Genomic DNA, 21,542 nt, shown 5'->3' with positions numbered 1-21,542 from the left:
TTAAATAAAATATTAACGTTATCCTTTTTTAAAATTTAATAATATTTTTTTAAAGATAATATATATATATATATATATATATATATATATATTTAGTATTTTTGTTTCTAAATTAATAAATATTATTTAAAACGTTTTAAATTAGATTTTATAATCATTCCCTCTCTAAATTTTGCTTAATTTACACTAATTTTTTTTAATTAAATGAGGGAATTAATAATATAATTTATGATTCCAATTATAACAATCTATTATGGAATTAATGAAAACAACAAATTACAAAATAGAGAAAAAATCAAGATATTTAGCATATAATAATTATATTTTTTTATTTTAAAATATAGTAATTTTTTAAAAAAATTTAAAGTTATTAATAAAAAAATTTAAATATTTTTTAAACACTTTTAAAATTTAATTTTTTTTATAAATAAAATACTAAAAAAAATAAAAATAAGTATTTTTATATTTTTTTTAGACAAAATACAAAATTCATACTTAATTTATTCCATATTTAAAAAATTGTTAAATTACCATTTTAGCCCTCTACTTTATACTTTTAATTCAACAAGTTTCCAAACTTTAGATTTTGTAATTATTATATAATTGGAACTTTTAATTTTAATCAGAATTATTAGATAGACAATTAAAATTTAATTATTTTTGAAATTAGTGGAGTAAATAAAATAATTAAATATTAATTAATTATTGAATTATAAAATAAAAGAAATGTTAAAAATGGTAATTTGAGCTTTATTTCTTTTCCATTTATTGGAGAATATTTTGAAGCTTCGTCCAGAGAGGACTCGCCCACGTAATCTATAAAAGCAGGGTTTGGTGTGAAATGGAGAAGCGGGAAGAAGATGGAAGATCGCAGAGAGCCATTGTTGGAGCTTGGTTTCGAAGCAAAACAATGGAGATGGTGGAAGAGAGGGTTGGATATGGAGGAAGCAAAGCTTCAACTTCTATTTTCACTTCCGTTGATTCTTACAAATGTATTCTATTACATGATATCTCTCGTCTCTGTTATGTTTGCTGGTCACCTTGGTGAGCTCGAGCTTGCTGCTGCTACTCTTGCTAGTACTCTGGCTAGCGTCACTGGCTTCGCTTTCATGGTACCTCTCTCTCTCTTTCTCTCTGATTTCGTGATTTGGTGAAATGGATCTTTTAGCTCTCTTATTTATGCTGATAAGAGATGAAAAATTGGAAGAAATTGGAAGAAATTGAGTTTACAGCGGCTAGAAACTCACTTGTCTTCTTCTTCTTTAATCATTGGAATTCAGTGCTTTTTTTCGATCAAAATCCGAATGAAAATGGTTGTTTTGTGTCAGAAAATGGAAGGAAATTGTCTATTTCTGCTTCGTCAATGGATTAACATATGATTGTGCAAGAATTCTTGTCAATAGAAAGTATTGGATGACTGAAAAGATTGTTGAAATTAGGTAAATATTTACATGTTTAATAGTTGAACTTTGATGGCTAAATGATGATTAGTGGTTTTAGTGGTTAGCTGATTTGATTAGAGAGATAAGTTTAGAAACTGGATGTGATCAATTGAGCCCTTAAGATATGTTGAATATGTTAGTCTATTTTGTCCAGTTTTTCATTTTCTTTTGCCATTTATGTCGATCGCTTCAACCAAATTGATATGGTTGAAACGTTTTAAAGTGTAAGGACCAAATAGACACAACCACAAAAGTTGAAGGATCGAGTTTGCTATCTAAAGCATACGAGGCCGATGTATTAGAAGACCCCTCTGCTTGGTGGTATGATCTGTTGTGATAATCTCTAATATTTCCAATATTTCAGCACATAGCATATAAGAAATGGAATATCCAACTATTATGAGGCACATAAGGCAGCAGATCTCAAGGTGAGGATGTCAAAATCTGTTGCCCATTTTCTTGTAATTAGGATAAGATTATCCTAATCCGAATCTCATTAGCATCACTAAAACTCAACTTTGCGCTTTTAAAATGTGTTCTAAATTCCAGGGAGAGTTTAAGTATGATGATAACTCAGCTTGTTCTGTTTTTGTTTTAGTATTGTACCTGTTTTTGCTGTAACTTTCTTCTTGTTCTCTAGACGGGACTGAGCGGCGCACTCGAAACGCTTTGTGGGCAAGCATTTGGCAGGAAGCTTTATGGGAAGATGGGGTTGTATCTTCAAGGCTCTTGTACCTTATCATTTTTCTGTTCCATCATTGTTTCAGTGTTGTGGATTTACACCGAACGTATTCTAGTCTTGCTCCATCAAGAACCAGAGATTTCGAGGAGATCTGCAACGTATATGAAGTTTCTCATCCCAGGATTATTTGCTTATGGCTTACTGCAGAACATCCTGAGGTTTCTTCAGACACAATCTGTTGTCATGCCTTTGATTTTCTTCTCTGCAGTGCCAATGCTCGTCCACGTAGCGATTGCATACGGTCTGGTTCACTGGACACGTCTCGGTTTCAACGGAGCTCCATTGGCCACATCGATCTCGTTATGGATGTCATGCCTGATCTTAGCTATATATGTACTTAAAGCAAAGAAGTTTGAGAAATCTTGGCAGGGCTTTTCATCAGAAGCTTTTACCTATAGTCTTTCAAGCTTAAAACTAGCTCTTCCATCTGCAGCAATGGTGTGGTAAGCATCCTCTTTCCCTCTTGAATGTAACTTACACTGATATCATTCATAACTCATGGACCTTTCATGCTTTCTATCGTTCTAATCCATTGAAGTTTGGAGTATTGGGCGGTCGAGATTATGGTGTTTTTAGCCGGGTTGATGCCGAACCCGGAAACAAGTACTTCACTGATAGCAATGTGGTTAGTAAATCTATTTTCCCATGTTCTTCTGATATGAATGCAATCCTTCCATTGTTCTTACTTGGTTTCCATTCCTGATTTTTTTAGTGACAACACGGAAACCATTGCTTACATGATCACTTGTGGTCTCAGCGCTGCAGCAAGGTTCGTTATTACATAGTTTGAACAATTGCGTCTCAGTAGTTTAAACTTGGTTTCAATATTGTAACTGTCCAAACCCACACGGGCTTTCTCTTTCGGGCTTCCCCTTAAGGTTTTCAAAGCGCGTCTGCTAGGGAGAGGTTTCCTCACATTTTATCAAGAATGTTTCGTTTTCCTTCCAACCGATGTGAGATCTCACAATAATGTAGTCCTGTTATCGTAATCTATCAGCTTAAACTTTCGTGTTCAAACTCCTATAAAACACCCGGGGTTCCGGTCCCTTAGTTTGAAAGTTCTCGTTCTCAAACAAATGGCATTTTGTAGCAGCACAAGGGTCTCAAATGAGCTGGGAGCAGGCAATCTTGACAGAGCCAGAACCGCCATGTTTGTAACTCTCAAACTTGCTGTCCTCGTCCCTCTGCTAGTTGTTTTGGCACTTGCCTTTGGCCAAAGCACCTGGGCTAGCTTCTTCAGCAACAGCGTTACAATAACGGACAGTTTCTCTTCCATGGTGCCGTTGCTCGCTATCTCGATAACGCTGGACTCGGTGCAAGGCGCCATATCAGGTTCAGTACTAAAAAGCTTCATTCCCATTCAACACTGCTTTGTTTCTCATAAGTCTCATTGAACTGCAGGGGTGGCTAGAGGTTATGGTTGGCAGCACTTGGCTGTATACATAAACTTGTCCACGTTCTACTTTGTCGGTGTATCGATATCGATCCTTCTCGGGTTTAAGCTTAGATTATATGCTAAGGTGACAAACTTTACACACGATGTTCGTAACTCTACGTAGTCAAAGACATTGGTATGATTCTTTGTTCTTCACTTTCTTGTTGATTTGATACAGGGTTTATGGATCGGATACATCAGTGGTCTCTCGTCGCAAACTGCTTGTCTTCTTTTTGCCGTTTTGTATGCAAAATCGATTAAAATGGATCCATCTGATAATGAAGTAAAAAATATGGCTCTTTTAGTTTAGTTCATATTAGAGAATTATATAAGTTCGTTTTTCAAGTACTTAAATATACTTTTAATTTTGTTATATTTTGTCGTAATTTATTTTCACTTACTTATTCTCGAATGGAATAAAAAGAAAATATTAATTAATTAATTTGAAATGGATGAATTCATAATATTATACATAAACATAGATACATGTCTCTATACCCTTAAAGGGTGTTTTGGTCTTTTCACATTTTTAGGATATTTCAAAATGTTTTACAATCTATTATTATTTTTATCCTATCATCATTTACTTCAATGTATGATTAATAATTCAATTTTTGAATAATTTTATTAAAATAATTTATTTGAAGATAATTATTAATATTAATAGTTAATAAACTCAAAAATAAAAAATATTATAAAATTTGGATAAATTTTCATTTAACTGTCAATCAAATTATAAGGGTTAAATGGTAAAAAGTAAAAAATATGGGGACTAAAATGTAAAAAGTGAAAGTTTTCAGTAAGAGGAAGAAAGGCCAGCGAAGGTATATCCGTTCTCTATCCTTCTTCTCTGATCTCTGTTGAATCACTCAAATGGCGATGGCTTCACCTCTGGCCGTCAATGGAGTCAAGTTGGCTACGGCTTCTCTAGCTTATGTGGACACCAAGGCTGCAAACAATACGAAGGCTCTTATGGCGGAGCTTTCCCGCCAATTCTACGGCCTCCGATTGGTTTCCCGCCCCGCCGGTAGCATTGCCATCAAGGTTCACGACCACTCCATTCCCAAGGGACAACACACAGTCGCTTTGTCACATTCCGGTGAGAATTTCTCCATCTTTCTCTTTTTAATTCAGTTCTTCTGTTCCTTGGGAATGTGATTTTCCTTTAGTCTTTTTGGTGTAGAATTGTTTTGATTTAAGGTAATTCCTTCTGATTCAGACTTTTTGGCTGTTTGTAACTGGCGTATGAATATGGCTAGGCGTCGTTGTAATTCAAACTAGTTCTTGTTGGGAGGATATCCAATTTCCCCTTCTCTTTGCAGAAGAAGATGATCTTAATGGTTCACGCCATCAAGAACTAGCCTAAGATCACCTGATTTTCCAAACATTCTTTATTTTTTGTTTGGCAAGAGTATAAAGGGCTTTGAATTCACGGATTTAGATGAATTTTCTTTTGCTTTTGTTTGATTATACACAGGTGTTAAGAAGGAGAGAATGGTAGCGGAGGACACCAGCATGTTATCTTATGGTGTGTCAATCTTATATTCACCACCTCCAAAGCCATTTTCTCACAAGCTCCCGAATTGTTTGGATGGTGGACCTCTTTTTATGAAGGTACAGTTCCCTGTATAAGAGTATAATCAACTTGTGATGAATAGAAAATACATAGTTATGCTATAAATGAGCTAATGTTCATATAAGCAATGTCTCCTATACCTCGAGACATTAACTTCACTGATCTTTGCATGATCGACCAACCTTTTTCGTTCTTATTTGATTGCCAAATCCATCCACCACAACCAAATTTGTGTTTCTTATTAGACACAGAAACAATAACTATTGTTGTGGCATTACTTTAAGTAAGGAGCAGGTTTTGTTTTGTTATTTTGCATCGTAAATCTCAAAATTATTCAGCATTGTATGTGCTTTTTCTTATCGTCCCGTTTTATTCGATAGAAACCTTCGAGTGAGAAGTTCCTTTGAGCTTTGTAGATGATGAAACCTCTGAGTTTATACAATTTCAAGAAATTGATTTCGAGTCTGTCTTGCTTTCATTCGGTCTCAGTAATCAATAACTTAATTTTACAGGCTGATTGTTATCACTATCTCTTTGATGCTGCTATTAAGCTTCGTCAACTAGGCATTGATTAGTCTTCTCCAACTCAGGATCCTTTTGGGAGAATCAAAGGAATTTCAAGCAAAATTTCTGTGAAGGCTGGGACTCAAGGTTTAGATAATGAAAACAAACCATTGCCAGTGAGTTGAAGTGCAATTTGTTTAATTGGGAAGCTTAAAATTTTAGCCTTTGATTTTTCATTCTTTCCTTTACCTTCGAGGTATATCATTTTTGTATCCGGGTTAGGAATCTTCTTTTCAATTGTGGTTCATTTCCCATTTATATTTTCGATGCAGCGTTGCATAGTTCTTGATATCGAAGGGACTACTACTCCAATATCTTTTGTTACTGACGTACTCTTTCCATATGCTCGTGATAGTGTTGGAAAGCATTTGCTTTTAACGTATGAAACTGCAGAAACTCAAGATGACATTAAGTTATTGCGTTCACAAGTAAGATATTTTGGTTCAACAGTATTTTGATTATGTTGCAGTCTGTAGAATGTCTACGATCTATTTACGGTGTTTACTTGGGCATTGTTAGTTAAACAGGAATAGCCTGTGCGTTCATGAGTTAATATGTGATATATAAATATCTCCTACCAGTAAATTCAATTTGTGTGAGATCCCACATCGGTTGGGGGAGGAGAACGAAACACCTTTTACAAGGGTGTAGAAATTTCTCCTAGCAGACGTATTTTAAAAACCTTAAGGGGAAACCTTGAAAGGGAAAGCCCAAAGAGGACAATATTTGCTAGCGGTGGGCTTGGGTTGTTAGAAATAGTATTAGAGTCAGACACCAGGCAATGTCCTAACAAGGAGGTTGAGCCCCGAAGGGGGTGGACATGAGGCGATGTGCCAGCAAGGACGTTGGGCCCCGAAGGGGGTGGATTTAGTGGGGGTCCCACATCAATTGGAGAAAGGAACGAGTGCTAGCGAGGATGCTGGGCCCTGAAGGGAGGTGAATTGTGAGATCCCACATCGGTTAGGGAGGAGAACGAAACACACTTTATAAGGGTGTGGAAGTCCAAAAGGGTGTGAGATCCCACATCTCCTTAGCAGACACGTTTTAAAAACCTTGAGGGGAAGTCCAAAAGGGAAAGCCCAAAGAGGATAATATTTGTTAGCGGTGGGCTTGGGCTGTTAAAATTTGGTACTTGAGAGGCTATTTGGGATTTGTTTTCAGAATCTTCTGTTCCTCAATACAAAAATTCAGAGAAAATATGTTTGGATAACCAAATTCCAAAAGTTCTAAATTTGCAGATGAATCATTACGTCGTTGATGTGAGCGTTTATCAATAAAAATGTGTTTCAGGTTGAAGAAGATTTGGAAAAAGGTGTTGCTGGAGCTGTGCCCATCCCTCCTGATAATGCTGGGAAAGAGGAAGTCATTGCAGCATTGGTTGCTAATGTTGAAGCAATGATAAAAGCTGACCGCAAGATAACTGCCTTGAAACAATTGCAAGTATGCAAATAAAATGATTCTCAATTTATCTTACTGCAATTCATTTGGCAGATTTTCTGAGTGAGCTGACTTCTAGCTATGCAGGGTCACATATGGAGAACAGGATTTTCAGGGAATGAATTGGAGGGAATAGTTTTTGACGATGTGCCAGAGGCTCTTGAGAGATGGCATGCTTTGGGCATTAAGGTTGTTCCCTTCCCCCTCTTGATTCTTGCTAAAATCAGTACAAGTTTCTATTTGAGATTAACTAGGAAAAGGTCTTTTCAATGTTCTAACTCCCGCGCTGGACCGGATGTAGACCAAACTATCTTGGGATGTTCAAAATCCAACTCACCTCTTGCTTTAATGGAAGAATGATCACGTACGGTTCCCTGAGAAGGGATTGACTACCTACTAGAGCTTCGACCGACTATCATCGGTCAATTCGGCTTTGGGGCCACAACCTTTTTCTAACCCAAGTAACGAAGAAATGATGTGATTACTACTAAAATAAAAACGATATTTATCGATCTCTCTTAATTCAACAATCCAAGATGTGTTCAAAGTGTTCCTCGCAACCTATTTAGGAAAGTGTAACGGTCCAAGTCCACTGCTAGCAGATATTGTCTTCTTTGAGCTTTCCCTTTCAAGTTTTCCCTCAAGATTTATAATACGCGTCTGCTAGGAAAGAGATTTCCACCCACTCTTACAAATAATGCTTTATTCTCCTCTCCAATCGATGTGACATTTGACAGAAAGACTAAACTCAGTTATTAGATGAGACGGATGATTTCATATTTGGGTTAGTAGTGACAGATCAGTCTAATAATAGATGTCTTGTGATTGATTTCCCTTCCTGGTGATAATTGACCAAAAGTTCTCCGAGTCTCCGACAGACATTACGAACCAGTAATAACTTGTATCATTTCTGGCATGAACAGGTCTACATATACTCGAGCGGAAGCAGGTTGGCACAAAGGCTTATATTCGGAAAGACTAATTATGGTGATCTAAGAAAATACTTATCAGGATTCTTTGACACTGCTGTGGGGTAACCGATTGCTGTTCTTTTCACGTTATAATCATACTCGATATCACGACCATGATTGTGGAACTGCTCTTTTATCTCAGGAACAAAAGAGAAATAAGGAGTTATGTTGAGATTTCAGAGTCTCTTGGTGTTGATACACCATCAGAGATCCTGTTCATCACAGATGTCTATCAGGAAGCTGTAGCAGCAAAAGCAGCAGGTAATGAGTCTCCCTACTTTTAGCTATTCTTTGCTGTTAGTTTATGGACGAAAAATTAGTAGAACTCGTTCGTGCTATATCGGAACTGCATTTGGCCTAATCGAAGTGTTCTTGTGATAAACTATCATATGGAGCTTCAAAAGAATTGCAGTGTAACGACCAGATCCACCGCAAGCAGATATTGTCCTCTTAGGGCTTTCCCTTTCAGGCTTCCCCTCAAGGCTTTAAACGCGTATTCTAGAGGAAGGTTTCCACACCCTTATAAAAAGTGTTTTGTTCTCCTCCCCAACCAATGTGGGACATCACAATCCACCCCCTTTCGGGGCCCAGCGTTCTCGCTGGCACTCATTCCTTTCTCCAATCGATGTGGGACCACCACCAAATCCACCCCCTTTGGGGCCTAGCGTTCTTACTGGCACACCGCCTCGTGTCTACCCCCTTTCGGGGAACAGCGAGAAGGCTGACACATCGTCCGGTGTCTGGCTCTGATACCATTTGTAACGACCCTCTTTAGGCTACCGCTAGCAGATATTATCCTCTTTAGGCTTTCCCTTTCGGGTTTCCCCTCAAGACTTTAAAACGCGTCTGCTAGAGAAAGGTTTCCACACCCTTATAAAGAGTGTTTTGTTCTCCTCCCCAACCAATGTGGTACATCACAGATTTACTTGTTTCATACTTATTCAAATGGAATCCACGACGTTTCAGGGCTGCAGGTGGCCATCTCAATCCGACCAGGAAATGGTCCACTGCCTGATGATCATGGGTTCCAGACTGCCACTTCCTTCTCAGACATCACAGCTTGAGAGACTGTTCCAAGTAAGTTTAGCCTATTTTCTCCCATCTCTGCCAGTGATTGCTTGGAGTTTAAACTGAAGAAATATATATATATAGCTGTTCTTAATCTTGTCCTGGTCAAGCCTATGTAATAAAACTGAGTTCCAAATGCCAGTTTTTTTGCTTCTGAAGTATTGTGGTTACTCTGCCCATTTTAGCATGGTTCGCCCGATCTTTCTTGGAATCTAAGAACTAGTTAGACTATGTTTAAATTATCGATTAGATCTAAAAGTAATCGGTCTGACTTGATAATCCACAGAAGGCTCCACGGGAAGCTGTTGTGCGATTATCTTAGTCGTGGGATTGGCCCGCCTAAGGCTGAAGAACTAAGAAAATTTTGAGCCTTTAAATTTACCCTTACCAATCTAGCTCACTTGTGATCTGAAAATTATGATCTTATGCATGTTTCAAGTGATTGAGTGATTGAGAGTCTTTTTTTTATCCCTACGACCGTTGTTGTGATGATATCTCGTCTCTCCGATCAGGGTCGACTACTAGTGTGATGTCCCACATTGGTTGGGGAGGAGAACAAATCACCATTTATAAGGGTTGGAAACCTTCCCCTAGCATACGCGTTTTAAAGCATTGAGGGGAAGCTCGAAAGGGAAAGCCCAAAGAGGACAATATCTGCGAGCAGTGGGCCTGGGTCGTTACAAATGGTATTAGAGTCAGACACTGGACGATGTGTCAGCCTTCTCGTTGTTCCCCGAAGGGGGTAGACACGAGGCGGTGTGCCAGTAAGGACGCTGGGCCCCAAAGGGGGGTGGATTTGGGGGCGGCGGTCCCACATCGATTGGAGGAAGGAAAGAGTGCTAGTGAGGACGCTGGACCTTCAAAGGGGTTGGATTGTGATGTTCCACATTGGTTGGGGTGGAGAACAAACCACCATTTATAAAGATGTGGAAACCTTCCCCTAGCAGACGCGTTTTAAATCCTTGAGGGGAAGCCCGAAAGGGAAAGCCCAAACAAGACAATATATGTTAGTGGTGGGCCTGGGTCGTTACAACTAGCTAGCTACAAAACAAATCGATGCTTAGACACTAACACACATCAACAAGTACGTGTGCCTTAAGGGGAAGCCCGAAAGTGAAAGTCCAAATATGACAATATTTACTAGGTCGTTACTACTAACTAGCTAGCTACATAACAAATCGACACTTAGGCACTAACACACATCAACAAGTACGTGTTACAAGATGGAAACGAGATTGATCATTGAATAAACAAATAATTAATGAACTAAATTTAAATTTAAATTTAAATTGTGGATAAAAAAAAAATAAAAATAAAAATTGAACTTCTTCCGGCAGATGAGCATTAAAGGACGGCAACTCAAAAACTCCGCGGGGCCCAACTGTTTTCAACAGTCACGTGCGTTCCACGTCATGAAATTTGAGCTCTCAGATTAAGATCCGACGGCCAACAACTGCTTTACAGGTAGGGTGTAACGATTGCGTGAGTGGTCGCGTCAGCATCTGATAAAATCTCTCAGATCCTCCAACCGCCCAATCAATATGTCATCAATGACATGATATTTTAGCTACTTAAAAATTTCAATTTAAATTCTATTTTGTTGACTTTTTAAATATTTATTTTATTATCCAAATTCTTATAATTATATTTATTTTATTTTAATTAATTATGGCGAATACCTATTGAAATTATTAATTTAATAAGTTAGTTCATATTTGACGTTTTATTCCTTAAAATTTAAAAGTAGGTCAAAATTCATATTCAATAGACGTAATTAAATTTATTTTTTAAATTTTATTTTTATTTTGGAATTTAATTAAGAATAAATTAAAATGTTCTAGATTCATTAATGAAAAATGTAAATTATTGAATAATTTAAAATTTTAAGCAAGAGTTTGTCTTTTTCAAGTAAAATAATTATGTCCCTTTTGGATCTTGTACATTATTGAATGTTATTTGGTTTAATTATATCATTAACAATTAATTAAACCAAGATTACAATAAACAACAAAAACAAATCTGCAGATAATTCATCATTAATAACAGAGATTAATTCTATCAATCATGAAAATCTGAACTCAACTTTGAAATGAACAGATAGAACACCAAATTCCGCCATTGTTGAAAGGTGAAATGCACAGAAGCTTATAAGATAAGCTGAAATTCACATCAATTGGGAGGAAATTGTGGGGGAAAAAAATGGAAAGTTAGGCAAAAACAATGGAAAATCACAAACTTAGGTGCAATAAATCCCAACCCCAAAGAACATAAAAGGCTGTTTTCCTCTCTTTTTGCCTTTTTTTTCTCTCCCAAATCTCTCTGTGATGCAAACACTTGTCCTTCTCCTTCCCCTTTTGCCCAAAAAAGCTATTCCCTCCTTTCAATTTCGATCTCTCTAAATCCGTTCATTGTTCTTTATAATTCCCTCCTTGTTTCTTACACCAACACCATTGTTCTGCTCCAATCACAGAGAACGGCAGGTTTCTCTCTCTCTCTCTCTCTCTCTCTCTCTCTCTCTCTCTCTCTCTCTATAGTTCTTCGTGTTCTTGTTGCGTTTCTCCCTGTTTCTTCCTTGTCTTTTACGTATTCTCTTGCCCACATGGACGATTCTTGCTTCTTTACATTGTTTTTGTCTTCTGGGTATTCCTGTTTCATCTTCCCAATAGATTTTCCCCTGGTGGGTATTGGGGAAATCGTTTGTTTCTTGAATCCCTTCCTCATATTGATTTGATTCTTTGATGGGTTTCTTTGGATTCTTGTGATTTTGTTTCTGTTCAATGATTTAAGGATCTGTTCATCTGGGTTGCTCTTGTTCTGGATGATTGTTATGGCATTTCGTTCTTTTAAACTGTTTCTTCATGGATTCTCTGTAATGAACAAGTTATTTTCAATCTTCATCGCCCATTTCTTGTCTGATTTGGAATGTACAGGTTAGGGTTTCTTAAGCTGTTCTTATCTAGTTTTGGTTTAGAACTGGGTTGTGTTCTTATTTTCCTTTAAGAACTTACTGATTTGAGGCCTTTCTATATTTGTTATATTCATCAACGTTGTGTGTAAGTATGAACTATTGATTTGTTGCATTTGTTTTGTTTCTTAAGGGTCTTGGTCCAAACTTTAACAGCTTGGGGTTGTCATTTGGTGCCTTGATCTTATCAAAAGACTAGCAAATAAGCTAGACCCTGCCGTCAAGAATGATATATAGAAACTAGAGTTGATATCAATCCATGATAAGATCTTGTGATGGGGTCTATGAACATGGAGAGGAAATGGATGTTTCCTCTCGTGTTAAGCTCTCTCATGTTCATATTTCTTCTTGTCACCTTATTCAACCTTGGTCTTGTCTCCTCACTTTACACAATCAATTCATTTTTCGCAATCTTTCCCGCTCAAATGATGACTATAAACAACACGGGTGCCGTTTTTGCTGAATCAAAGATCGTTCGACCTTCACCTCTTAACGAACCAACGATCCCTCGTTTTGCTTATTTGATTTCTGGATCAAAGGGTGACTTGGAAAAGCTATGGAGACTCCTTAAAGCATTGTATCACCCTTTGAATCAATATGTTGTCCACTTAGACCTCGAGTCACCGGCGGAGGAACGTTTGGAATTGGCCTCCCGAGTCAGAAACGAGTCGCTTTTTGTTGAAGTTCAGAATGTTTTCATGATCAGCAAGGCTAATATGGTTACTTATAGAGGACCCACCATGGTGGCTAATACTCTTCATGCTTGTGCCATCCTTCTTAAGAGGAGTAGGGACTGGGATTGGTTCATCAACCTCAGTGCTTCTGATTATCCTCTTGTGACTCAAGATGGTTTGTTCATATCATTTAGCTTATGAACTTGGAATGAACTTATTTGATTTAATGAAATTTCATTGGTTTTGCATTGCAGATCTTCTCTATACGTTCAAAAATTTGGATCGAAACTTGAATTTTCTTGAGCATACAAGCCAGTTGGGGTGGAAAGAGTTAGTATAGTGTTCTTTCATCTCTTTCATATTTGCTCATATTGTGTATAACTTGTTCTTATACTTGCTCACTTGATTGTATTTACAGGGAAAAACGAGCAATGCCGTTAATCATAGATCCCGGTCTGTATTCGAAGACCAAATCGGATATTTTTGACGTCAATCCATCTCGAACTTTGCCTACTGCATTTAAATTGTTTACTGGTTCGTGTTCCTCTATAAACCTTTGTTCATTTTGCCTTCATCTTCCTAGTGTTTGAAAGTACATTGGGATCATTGATTTGTATAGGAGTTTTGTGTGATTCCATGTCGGTTTGAGAGGGGAACGAAGTATTTCTTTTAAGGGTGTGGAAATCTCTCTAGTATACGTGTTTTAAAACTGTGAGGCTGATGGAGATATGGAACGGGCGAAAGTGGACAATATATGCTAGTGGTGGGTTTGGGCTGTTATAAATGGTATTAGAGCCCGATATTGGGTGGTGTGCCAGTGAGGATACTGGGCCTCCAAGGGATGGATTGTGTGATCTCACGTTGGTTTGAGAGGGGGAATGAAGCATTCCTTATAAGGGTGTGGAAACCTCTCCCTAGTAGATGCGTTTTAAAATCACGAGGCTGACGGCGATATGTAACGAGTCAAGCGGACAATATCTGCTTGTGGTGGGCTTGGACTATTGCAAATGGTATGAGAGCCAGACATTGGGTGGCGTGTCAGTGAGGACGCTGGGCCCCTAGGGNGGGGGGGGGGGGGGGGATTGTGTGATCCCACGTCAATTTGAGAGGGAAATGAAACATTTCTTATAAGGGTCTGGAATCCTCTCTCTAGTAGACGCATTTTAAAACTGAGGCTAACGGCGATACGTAACGGGCCAAAGTGGACAATATCTACTAGCGGTAGGCTGTTATAAGTTTGAACTAGTCTTTACTTAGTAGGGCTCTTTCTTTCCTCATCCAGTAGTCGAGTAGATTCGGTTTCGAGGGGTTATAACATGCCCCAAATGTTAAAATTTACTTGTAAGGAAGATGCTTTGTATGAATCAGTATTGCCAGCCACTCAACGACCTGCGTCGTTGAATCTTTCGAGCGATCAAATAACACAACTCTCTTCTGCAGGTTCGGCATGGATGGTTCTATCTCGTACGTTTGTGGAATACATCATTTGGGGTTGGGATAATCTTCCAAGAACTCTTCTCATGTACTACAGTAATTTTGTGTCCTCTCCTGAAGGTTATTTTCACACTGTTATATGCAATGTGCCCGAGTTCGCTACTACAGCAGTGAACCACGACTTACACTACATCTCTTGGGACAACCCCCCGAAACAGCATCCACACACGCTAACTCTTAACGACACAGAGAATATATTCACAAGCAATGCTGCCTTTGCTCGGAAGTTCAAACAAGATGATCCCGTGCTAGATCGAATCGACAAGGATTTGCTTGGTCGAAAGAAAGGAGACTTCACTCCTGGTGGTTGGTGTGCAGGCCACCCTAAGTGTTCGACAGTCGGTAACCCGAATAAACTCAAACCAGGCGAAGGAGCTCAACGGCTTCATCGTCTCATAGCTAGACTGGTTTTGGCCAGTAGGTCTGGGGAAAACCAGTGTAAATGAATTTTGTACAAGTAAAACTCGAGAAGGCAGAAGCAGAGAAGGGGAGACAGCTATATCCCGGGTTCGTTCGAGCATCAACTCGAAGAACGGTGCATTGCTGAAGTACAGGGAGCAGAATTATACAGACCATGGCTACAGCAAACATTATAAACTAAAGGTTAGCACCAATAGTAGCATTAAATGCATTTTTCCACAGGTTGGGATCATTAGAGCTTGAGCTCTACTGTTTATGTAAAAACTTTATCCCATACCCTTTGTATACATGGCTTCATTTTTTTTCCCCTTTATAGTATATGCTTTCTTATTTAGATATTGCAAGTCAGTTGATTGTCCAAACTGCCCTTGTATTTTGAATGGGAAACGAATCGAATAAATGAAACCTCGGACACTTTATGGTCATTTTGCTAGTTCTTGCCCTTTTGTGTCACGAGTGTCACACGTCCCCTGTCTTTTGTGACGGTGACCAAAATCTAAACCAAATCCAAGGGGTTGATCAAAATGCAACTAAACTCAAACTTCAGCCTGTCGTACATATCAATATCTTAAAAATCGAGACGTTGTCGATATTTTCGTCCTTGAAATCATCAAAGTAATGGATAAGAAGAAGAAAATGTGGTAGTAAAATCTTTCTGGTCTCCAACAATTCTCTAGACAATGTCATATTCACTTGAACTATACAGCCAGAAATACAAATTCTCTACAAGAATGGCCAAAATATTCAGAGCCTACATAATTTGCAACCGAGTTACACGTGTTACCTTGCGAGCGCGTACGAGAAGAGAGGAAGGTTTTTCAACCCTTTTTCGTCTAAAAAAACTAGGAAGACTTCCCTGTACAACAGGCCAATCATTTGATCACCATTTCTGGAGTAGTATCTGCTCACCTAACAATGAACTCTTTAACATTTGTTGTCGTTCCATATCTACCGATCTCCTCGCTTAATGACCGGAGACGAATAATGAATTTGTTGACATCTGTTTCCCGTCGGCTTGAACCTTCCGTGCCTTTGCCTTGTCGAGCCGAGCTCGTCTTACTGCTTCTTGGATATGGCGATCGTGGTCCTTAAACATTTGGTCCATGTTGCTTGAGGGAACCAGTAATGGACCAGAGTAGTGAATCTTATGACCGTTTGAGCCATAACCCACCTGTTGTATTAGTATTATGTACATGAACAGACACTCAGAAAACCATGGTAAGAGCAAATACCTCAGCTTTAATGGCTGATATCGACAATCAGTAACGTAAAAAACGATGCCAATGCAAGAAAAAGTGCACAAGAAAGCATGGTACGATACGACGTTCGCATACTTACAACTATAGGGTCTTTGGTGCTGCTTCTCTCTTTGTCATGTGAGCCTACAATACTGTGATTTGAGAACTTCTGGCCCGGTAGCATCGACGACTCCGAGGTTTCTTTGAAGGAACCAGGAAACCTGCCAATTAGTTTTTTAACCTCTCCTTGTGAAGAGTCAGGCTTTTCCCTGCAATCTTCAGCCAGCATACTTCGTCTAGCTGCAACTAGTCCTGAAGTTGCGAACGTTTCGGCCCCGGTTGACATTTTGGGAGCGTCATCAGAGTTCTTACTAGCCTTTGCCCAAGCAGCCCGCTGAGCAAGTGGCCCTGAATGTGAGGCTTTCTTAGGATGACGCACGTGAGAATCCATTCTTTCTGCTCCTTGTGAAGGTCTAGGTGGATCGATAGGAAAACCCGATGCTTCTTCTAGATGTGGGTTAAACTTCTCACTCCGGCTCTTCGAATTGAACTGACCTTGTCGTTTCTGCAACGAGTAATCTTATTAGCAAAACATTTCAAGAGAAAAACAGAGCAGTTAGACATAGGTCGACGTCGATGGGTTAGAGGAAGGGGCCAAAAAGTTTCCAAGACACCAAAAACCATAAAAACGAGCACGAAAGTCGACTGAAATACACCACTTGGACTCCCCAACTAAATTGCAGCACCCCTTTAACATGGTTCAACAGAATGTTACCTGCATTGATGAGGCTAACTCGGCATTGGCATCAGGTGCAGGGACGGCTCGAGACTCGCTATTTTTCCTTTGCAGGTCAAGTCGGTGTCCCTTGCTTCCTACTGCTCCTTGTCTACCAATTTAACCACAGGAAGTTATTTATAAACCATGTAAATTGTTTTCAAAGCACTAAAGATTGGAAAAGTACAGTCCGATAACCGGGTAAAAGATCACAAATCACGATCGATCGACCTGCCTAAATAGATTGACAGTACTCCAGGTTGGTGGTACTGAAAAATAACTCGAGTTTAACTTATTCCAAGATTCATTAAGAACATCAGACATTAAAATTTTAATTCCTTGTGAGATTTCAGCGAGGAAAGTAAGTTGATAAATGAACAATCCAATACCTTCTAGCTTCCTCATCCCTTATCTTGGCATCCAATTCTTTGCTGGGAGGATACTTTGGCAAGCTTGAAGAATCACAAGGAAGAGGCTTTGTTGAAAAGAACTGAAATGAACAATCCAAAATAGTCCCAACATAAACAAATTGTACTTAATCAAAATAACAGAAAAAAACATATGAAAAATACCGACGGAGAATAAAAAGCTCTAGAAAAAATAATAGCCTCATATAAAGTTGCCCACCGCTAGCAGAAATTATCCTCTTCGGGTTTTCCCTTTCAGGCTTCCCCTCAAGGTTTTAAAAACATGTCTGTTAGGGAGAGGTTTCCACACCCTTATAAAAAATGTTTCGTTCTCCCCAACTGATGTGGGCTCTCACAATCCACCACCTACGAGGCACAGCGTCCTCGCTATCAGTCGTTCCCTTCTCCAATCGATGTGGGACCTCCCAGTCCACCCCACTTCGATGTCCAACGTCCTTGCTGGTACACCGTAGCACATCGTCTGGTGTCTGACTCTGATACCATTTGTAACAGCTCAAGCCCACCACTAGCAGATATTGTCCTCTTTGGGCTTTCCCTTGCGAGCTTCCTCTCAAGGTTTTAAAACGTGTTTTCTAGGGAGAGGTTTCCACACCCTTATAAAGAATGTGGGATCTCACACTCTCTCTCTCTTTTAAATATATTATAACCGAAGTGACGAGAGCATAATACTAAACAAGAAGAGGTTTCCACACCCTTATCAAGAATGTGGGATCTCACACTCCCTCTCTCTTTTAAATATATTATAACCGAAGTGACAAGAGCATAACACCAAACATTCTAAGCCCATACCACTAGGACTCCCTTTAAACAGATCTACACAACTCGACTTAATAAATACGATCTACAATCTACGATGACTTCAAAAATGCTGGGACGAGAGAGCATATACACAAAGGGATAAGAAACGTACACACTTGATGAAGATTGGATACTCGGATATAACAGTATTATAAGAAAGAAATGTATCACCCAACACAACATACTTCACTTTTAAGGGCGAGAGCAGCAGAGCCACGATCAGCAGGATCTACCGAGAGTAACGTCTCAATGAGAGCTAAAGCTGGTGCAGGGAAATCCTTAAATGTGTCTGCAACACAACGTAGATAGGGCTGTTGGGGCTTAAATATCGTTGCATGTGGCAACCTTGATTTTCTCCAATAATCCTCTGAAGGAGAGCCACAGAGTTTAAATATTTTATGTAGCTGTTCCACCTAAAACATATAAATCAAGTGTCAATACTTGATCTAAAGAAAAGCTAGGAAATCATGATTCCAAACATGAGATAGAAACATCGAAACATGAGCTACGAGTTTCGTAAAATTAAAAATAATATACCTCTGTTCTTCCTGGCATAATGGGCTTCCCAGCATACAATTCAGCAAGTATGCAGCCAGTACTCCATAAATCTACAGCTATACCATAATAAGTAGCGCCAAGTAAAAGCTCAGGTGGTCGATACCAAAGAGTCACGACCCGACTTGTCAGTGGCTGATTTTGGTGGATATCAAAAAGACTTGCTAGACCAAAGTCAGCAATTTTCAAGATGCCATTGTTGTCAATTAAAAGGTTCGAGCCCTTTATGTCACGATGTAGAACTCCACGACTGTGACAATGATCGAGTCCTCGTAAAAGTTGCTGCATGTAACACTTGACCTGCCCCGAGATAAATTACACTTAAGATTCAGAATTAATAAGTGAACCGAGAGCATGCAGATGAGTGTTTTAGAATGCTAAAATCCTGCAGTTACCTGCGCCTCTGTAAACTTCACGCCAGGGTGTGAAGCAAGTCCTGCCAAGTCATGTTCCATGTACTCGAAAACAAGATAAAGGCTGCAAGACATCCTTGATGTGACTAGACCCTCCAGCTTTATTACATTTGGATGATCGAGTCTACGCAATATGTGAATTTCCCTAGCCATAAAGCGGACGCTCTCGGGTTCTAAGTTGTCGAACCTTACTTTCTTCAGAGCAACGATTTTCTTTTGGTCAAGGTCACGAGCCCTATATACATTACTATAAGTTCCTTGGCCAATCTGCACAAATACACATTTTACGACTATTACAATCATCCTAATCTGCACAAATACGCATTTTACGACTATTACGGTGTTTGAGTTAGTTACGAGGGGGCCAATGACAAAAATTCTAAAGCAAAGCATCAAAAGAACATACTTTATCCAATTTCTCAAAAGAATCAGCTCGTCGGGGTAGCCAGCCTCTGATTGCCTCTCCAGCAACTGCAGCCAGCCATGGAGGCCACCCTGCAGCAACGTGGTCTCCCTCAGCTGCCTTCGGAATTCTACCCATTGAAGGATGTTGAGCACCCATATGCTCCATCTTCTCCCTCTTCCTCTCAAAATTCTCACCCTGCATTCGACCCGACCCATTAACCTGCTTGTCAATCAACATCACTCTTGCATCATTACCATCGTGCTGATCTTTAGATCGATACACTTCTTCCCTTGTCGATGAAGTCACTCTCGCCACACGCAGGTCAGACGAGGTCTTACTCGACAGCCTCTCCCTTGGACTTTCCTTGCTATCTTCAATAGCAGAGGGCTTACAACAAACGGAACCCATTATGTAAAATAACCACCCCCAGCAACACCCTCCTTCAGAATCAATACTCACCCTTCAAATCATCCAATACTAATATATCCTCCTCTTCTAACATTCCCATAACGCAAAAACTCATAAAAAACTCAACAAAAACTCAGGAACTAAACCTAAAACACACACAAATTAGCTCATTACAACAGCAATTAGCATCCAACATTCAATATCAGTAAAACTCAACCAAGCCAGAACAGCCACAACTCCGAATCCTAAGCAATTTCCACAATAAACCCCCAAAATCTTGCCAAATCCTACCAAAATTCAGACTAAAAACATACGCAATAACCTTAATACATTCCGGAACAGCACTCGCAACGTATAGAAAAATTTCTACACTAAATGTAATCGAATCCCGAAAATCATCCACTGAACTTACAGAAAGCCAATAATGAACCAAAATGGATGATCCTCGAAGTATTTCCACGTTTTCCAAGGAGAGAAAATGGCCGAGGAAAAAGAAATGCAGAGAGTGAAGGTTATGGAGTGAACTGGGACCTGAAGAAGGAAGACATGGATGGATCTAGGGCACAATGATAACAGAAGATGAATCAAAGAAACGGAAAATCGTAATTTAAGAACCAAAAAAAAAAAACGAAATTATCATAATTGCCTCTCTGCAGCTTTCAGTATGAGAGAGAGAGTGGCCGCGAAGTGCCCATTGAGACATTCTTCTCCATTTCTCCACGCGCTTCTCATAGTACGTGTTACACACTTGATTATAAAAAAAAATAATAATAATAAAACCTAAAAAACTTTAACCTTTATTTTTGAAAAAAAATATAAATTTTTTTAGATTGACTTTAAAAATAAAAACTTTAACCTTTGTTTGTCGATCTCGGTAGAAATCTCGAGGGGAGTGAAATCGTCATGCCATATAAAAACAAAGATGCGTCACCCGAATAATAAGCGAGGTATATCTATCTGTATCAAATTTAGAGATTGACTTTGATTTATTTTTTNATCGTTTTTTTTTTTTTTTTATCTTTTTGTTTAGTCCACGGGAGAGCAAGTGAACACACGAGCTTTCTTCTCAAAAGAGAGTAGCCCGAACAATGAAAAATTGATATTAAAAAAAGCTTCTAATTTCGTATCTCTTCTAAAATTTTTTAAACTTTATTATTTTATAAATAACAAGATTAAGCTGAAAAAAATATTAAAATATATAAAATTAAACTAAATTTATTATTTAAAAAAATACCCATTTGAAGACTAAAAATAGACATATTAATCTATATTTAAAATTATATATTTACCAAAAATTATGATTGTATAATTGTTGCGCGTAGAAGACACGCGCGTGAAAGGAGAGTGGAAGGGTAGCAATAAATAACGCCCCACTCCTCTCGCTCTCTTTTCCCTCTGTCTCTGAGCCTCAGAGTTTCTGCTCAGTGATGGTCGTTTGGCTTTTCTTCTCAATTCTTTTTAATTAATTAATTAATTAATTATCTATCTATATTATAATAATAATAATAATTTATTTATTTATTTATTTACAGTTGACTGAGAGTTGTAACGACATTTTAGGTTGGTTGTCTTAGTGACCCGAACAACATGAATAAAATTCATATTTCAACCCAACCATTTATTTTCGAGCTGGGTTGAATCGTCGGGTTGTTTTTTTAAATTATTATATATAATAATTAAAATCTCATAAAATTTAAATGTCAATTATTTAAAAGTCACAATTTATCACTAAT

The 21,542-nt window shown here is 38.5% G+C and overlaps 4 protein-coding genes across 6 annotated transcripts; 3 read left to right on the top strand and 1 right to left on the bottom strand.

The window, feature by feature from the left end:
* The first annotated feature begins 803 nt into the window (after positions 1-803).
* Positions 804-3,992, top strand: LOC111810257 (protein DETOXIFICATION 18-like). 2 transcript variants are annotated; one of them, XM_023696911.1, is made up of 7 exons: positions 804-1,112; positions 2,083-2,627; positions 2,723-2,809; positions 2,897-2,953; positions 3,278-3,516; positions 3,586-3,704; positions 3,798-3,992. In XM_023696911.1, exons 1-7 carry the CDS (start codon positions 861-863, stop codon positions 3,927-3,929), a joined length of 1,431 nt encoding a protein of 476 aa, XP_023552679.1. In that variant the 5' UTR covers positions 804-860; the 3' UTR covers positions 3,930-3,992. The 2 variants fall into 2 exon arrangements, with proteins under 2 accessions (XP_023552679.1, XP_023552678.1); XM_023696910.1 differs by having other exon boundaries at positions 3,275-3,516.
* A 366-nt stretch (positions 3,993-4,358) lies between these two features.
* On the top strand, positions 4,359-10,790 carry LOC111809725 (probable bifunctional methylthioribulose-1-phosphate dehydratase/enolase-phosphatase E1 1). 2 transcript variants are annotated; one of them, XM_023696122.1, is made up of 10 exons: positions 4,359-4,718; positions 5,097-5,233; positions 5,786-5,875; positions 6,032-6,187; positions 7,050-7,199; positions 7,284-7,385; positions 8,120-8,229; positions 8,310-8,428; positions 9,134-9,244; positions 10,573-10,790. In XM_023696122.1, the coding sequence occupies exons 1-9, from the start codon at positions 4,493-4,495 to the stop codon at positions 9,229-9,231; spliced, it is 1,188 nt and encodes a 395-aa protein (XP_023551890.1). In that variant the 5' UTR covers positions 4,359-4,492; the 3' UTR covers positions 9,232-9,244; positions 10,573-10,790. The 2 variants fall into 2 exon arrangements, with proteins under 2 accessions (XP_023551890.1, XP_023551888.1); XM_023696120.1 differs by lacking the exon at positions 10,573-10,790 and having other exon boundaries at positions 4,360-4,718; positions 9,134-9,446.
* Positions 10,791-11,330: 540 nt separating this feature from the next.
* Positions 11,331-15,213, top strand: LOC111810254 (beta-glucuronosyltransferase GlcAT14B-like). The gene is made up of 5 exons (XM_023696908.1): positions 11,331-11,715; positions 12,334-13,049; positions 13,129-13,204; positions 13,293-13,408; positions 14,315-15,213. Exons 2-5 carry the CDS (start codon positions 12,476-12,478, stop codon positions 14,812-14,814), a joined length of 1,266 nt encoding a protein of 421 aa, XP_023552676.1. The 5' UTR covers positions 11,331-11,715; positions 12,334-12,475; the 3' UTR covers positions 14,815-15,213.
* A 198-nt stretch (positions 15,214-15,411) lies between these two features.
* Positions 15,412-20,465, bottom strand: LOC111809872 (probable serine/threonine-protein kinase At1g54610). Its single transcript, XM_023696335.1, has 8 exons — positions 19,402-20,465; positions 18,978-19,262; positions 18,565-18,882; positions 18,213-18,440; positions 17,191-17,291; positions 16,802-16,913; positions 16,127-16,591; positions 15,412-15,959 (listed from the first exon to the last, which is right to left on the bottom strand). The coding sequence occupies exons 1-8, from the start codon at positions 19,807-19,809 to the stop codon at positions 15,753-15,755; spliced, it is 2,124 nt and encodes a 707-aa protein (XP_023552103.1). The 5' UTR covers positions 19,810-20,465; the 3' UTR covers positions 15,412-15,752.
* Positions 20,466-21,542: the final 1,077 nt, after the last annotated feature.

The sequence above is a fragment of the Cucurbita pepo genome, chromosome LG14 (genome assembly GCF_002806865.2).
Source record: "Cucurbita pepo subsp. pepo cultivar mu-cu-16 chromosome LG14, ASM280686v2, whole genome shotgun sequence".
In the NCBI taxonomy this organism is placed as follows: domain Eukaryota; kingdom Viridiplantae; phylum Streptophyta; class Magnoliopsida; order Cucurbitales; family Cucurbitaceae; genus Cucurbita; species Cucurbita pepo.
This window is presented reverse-complemented; position numbering and strand designations above follow the sequence as displayed.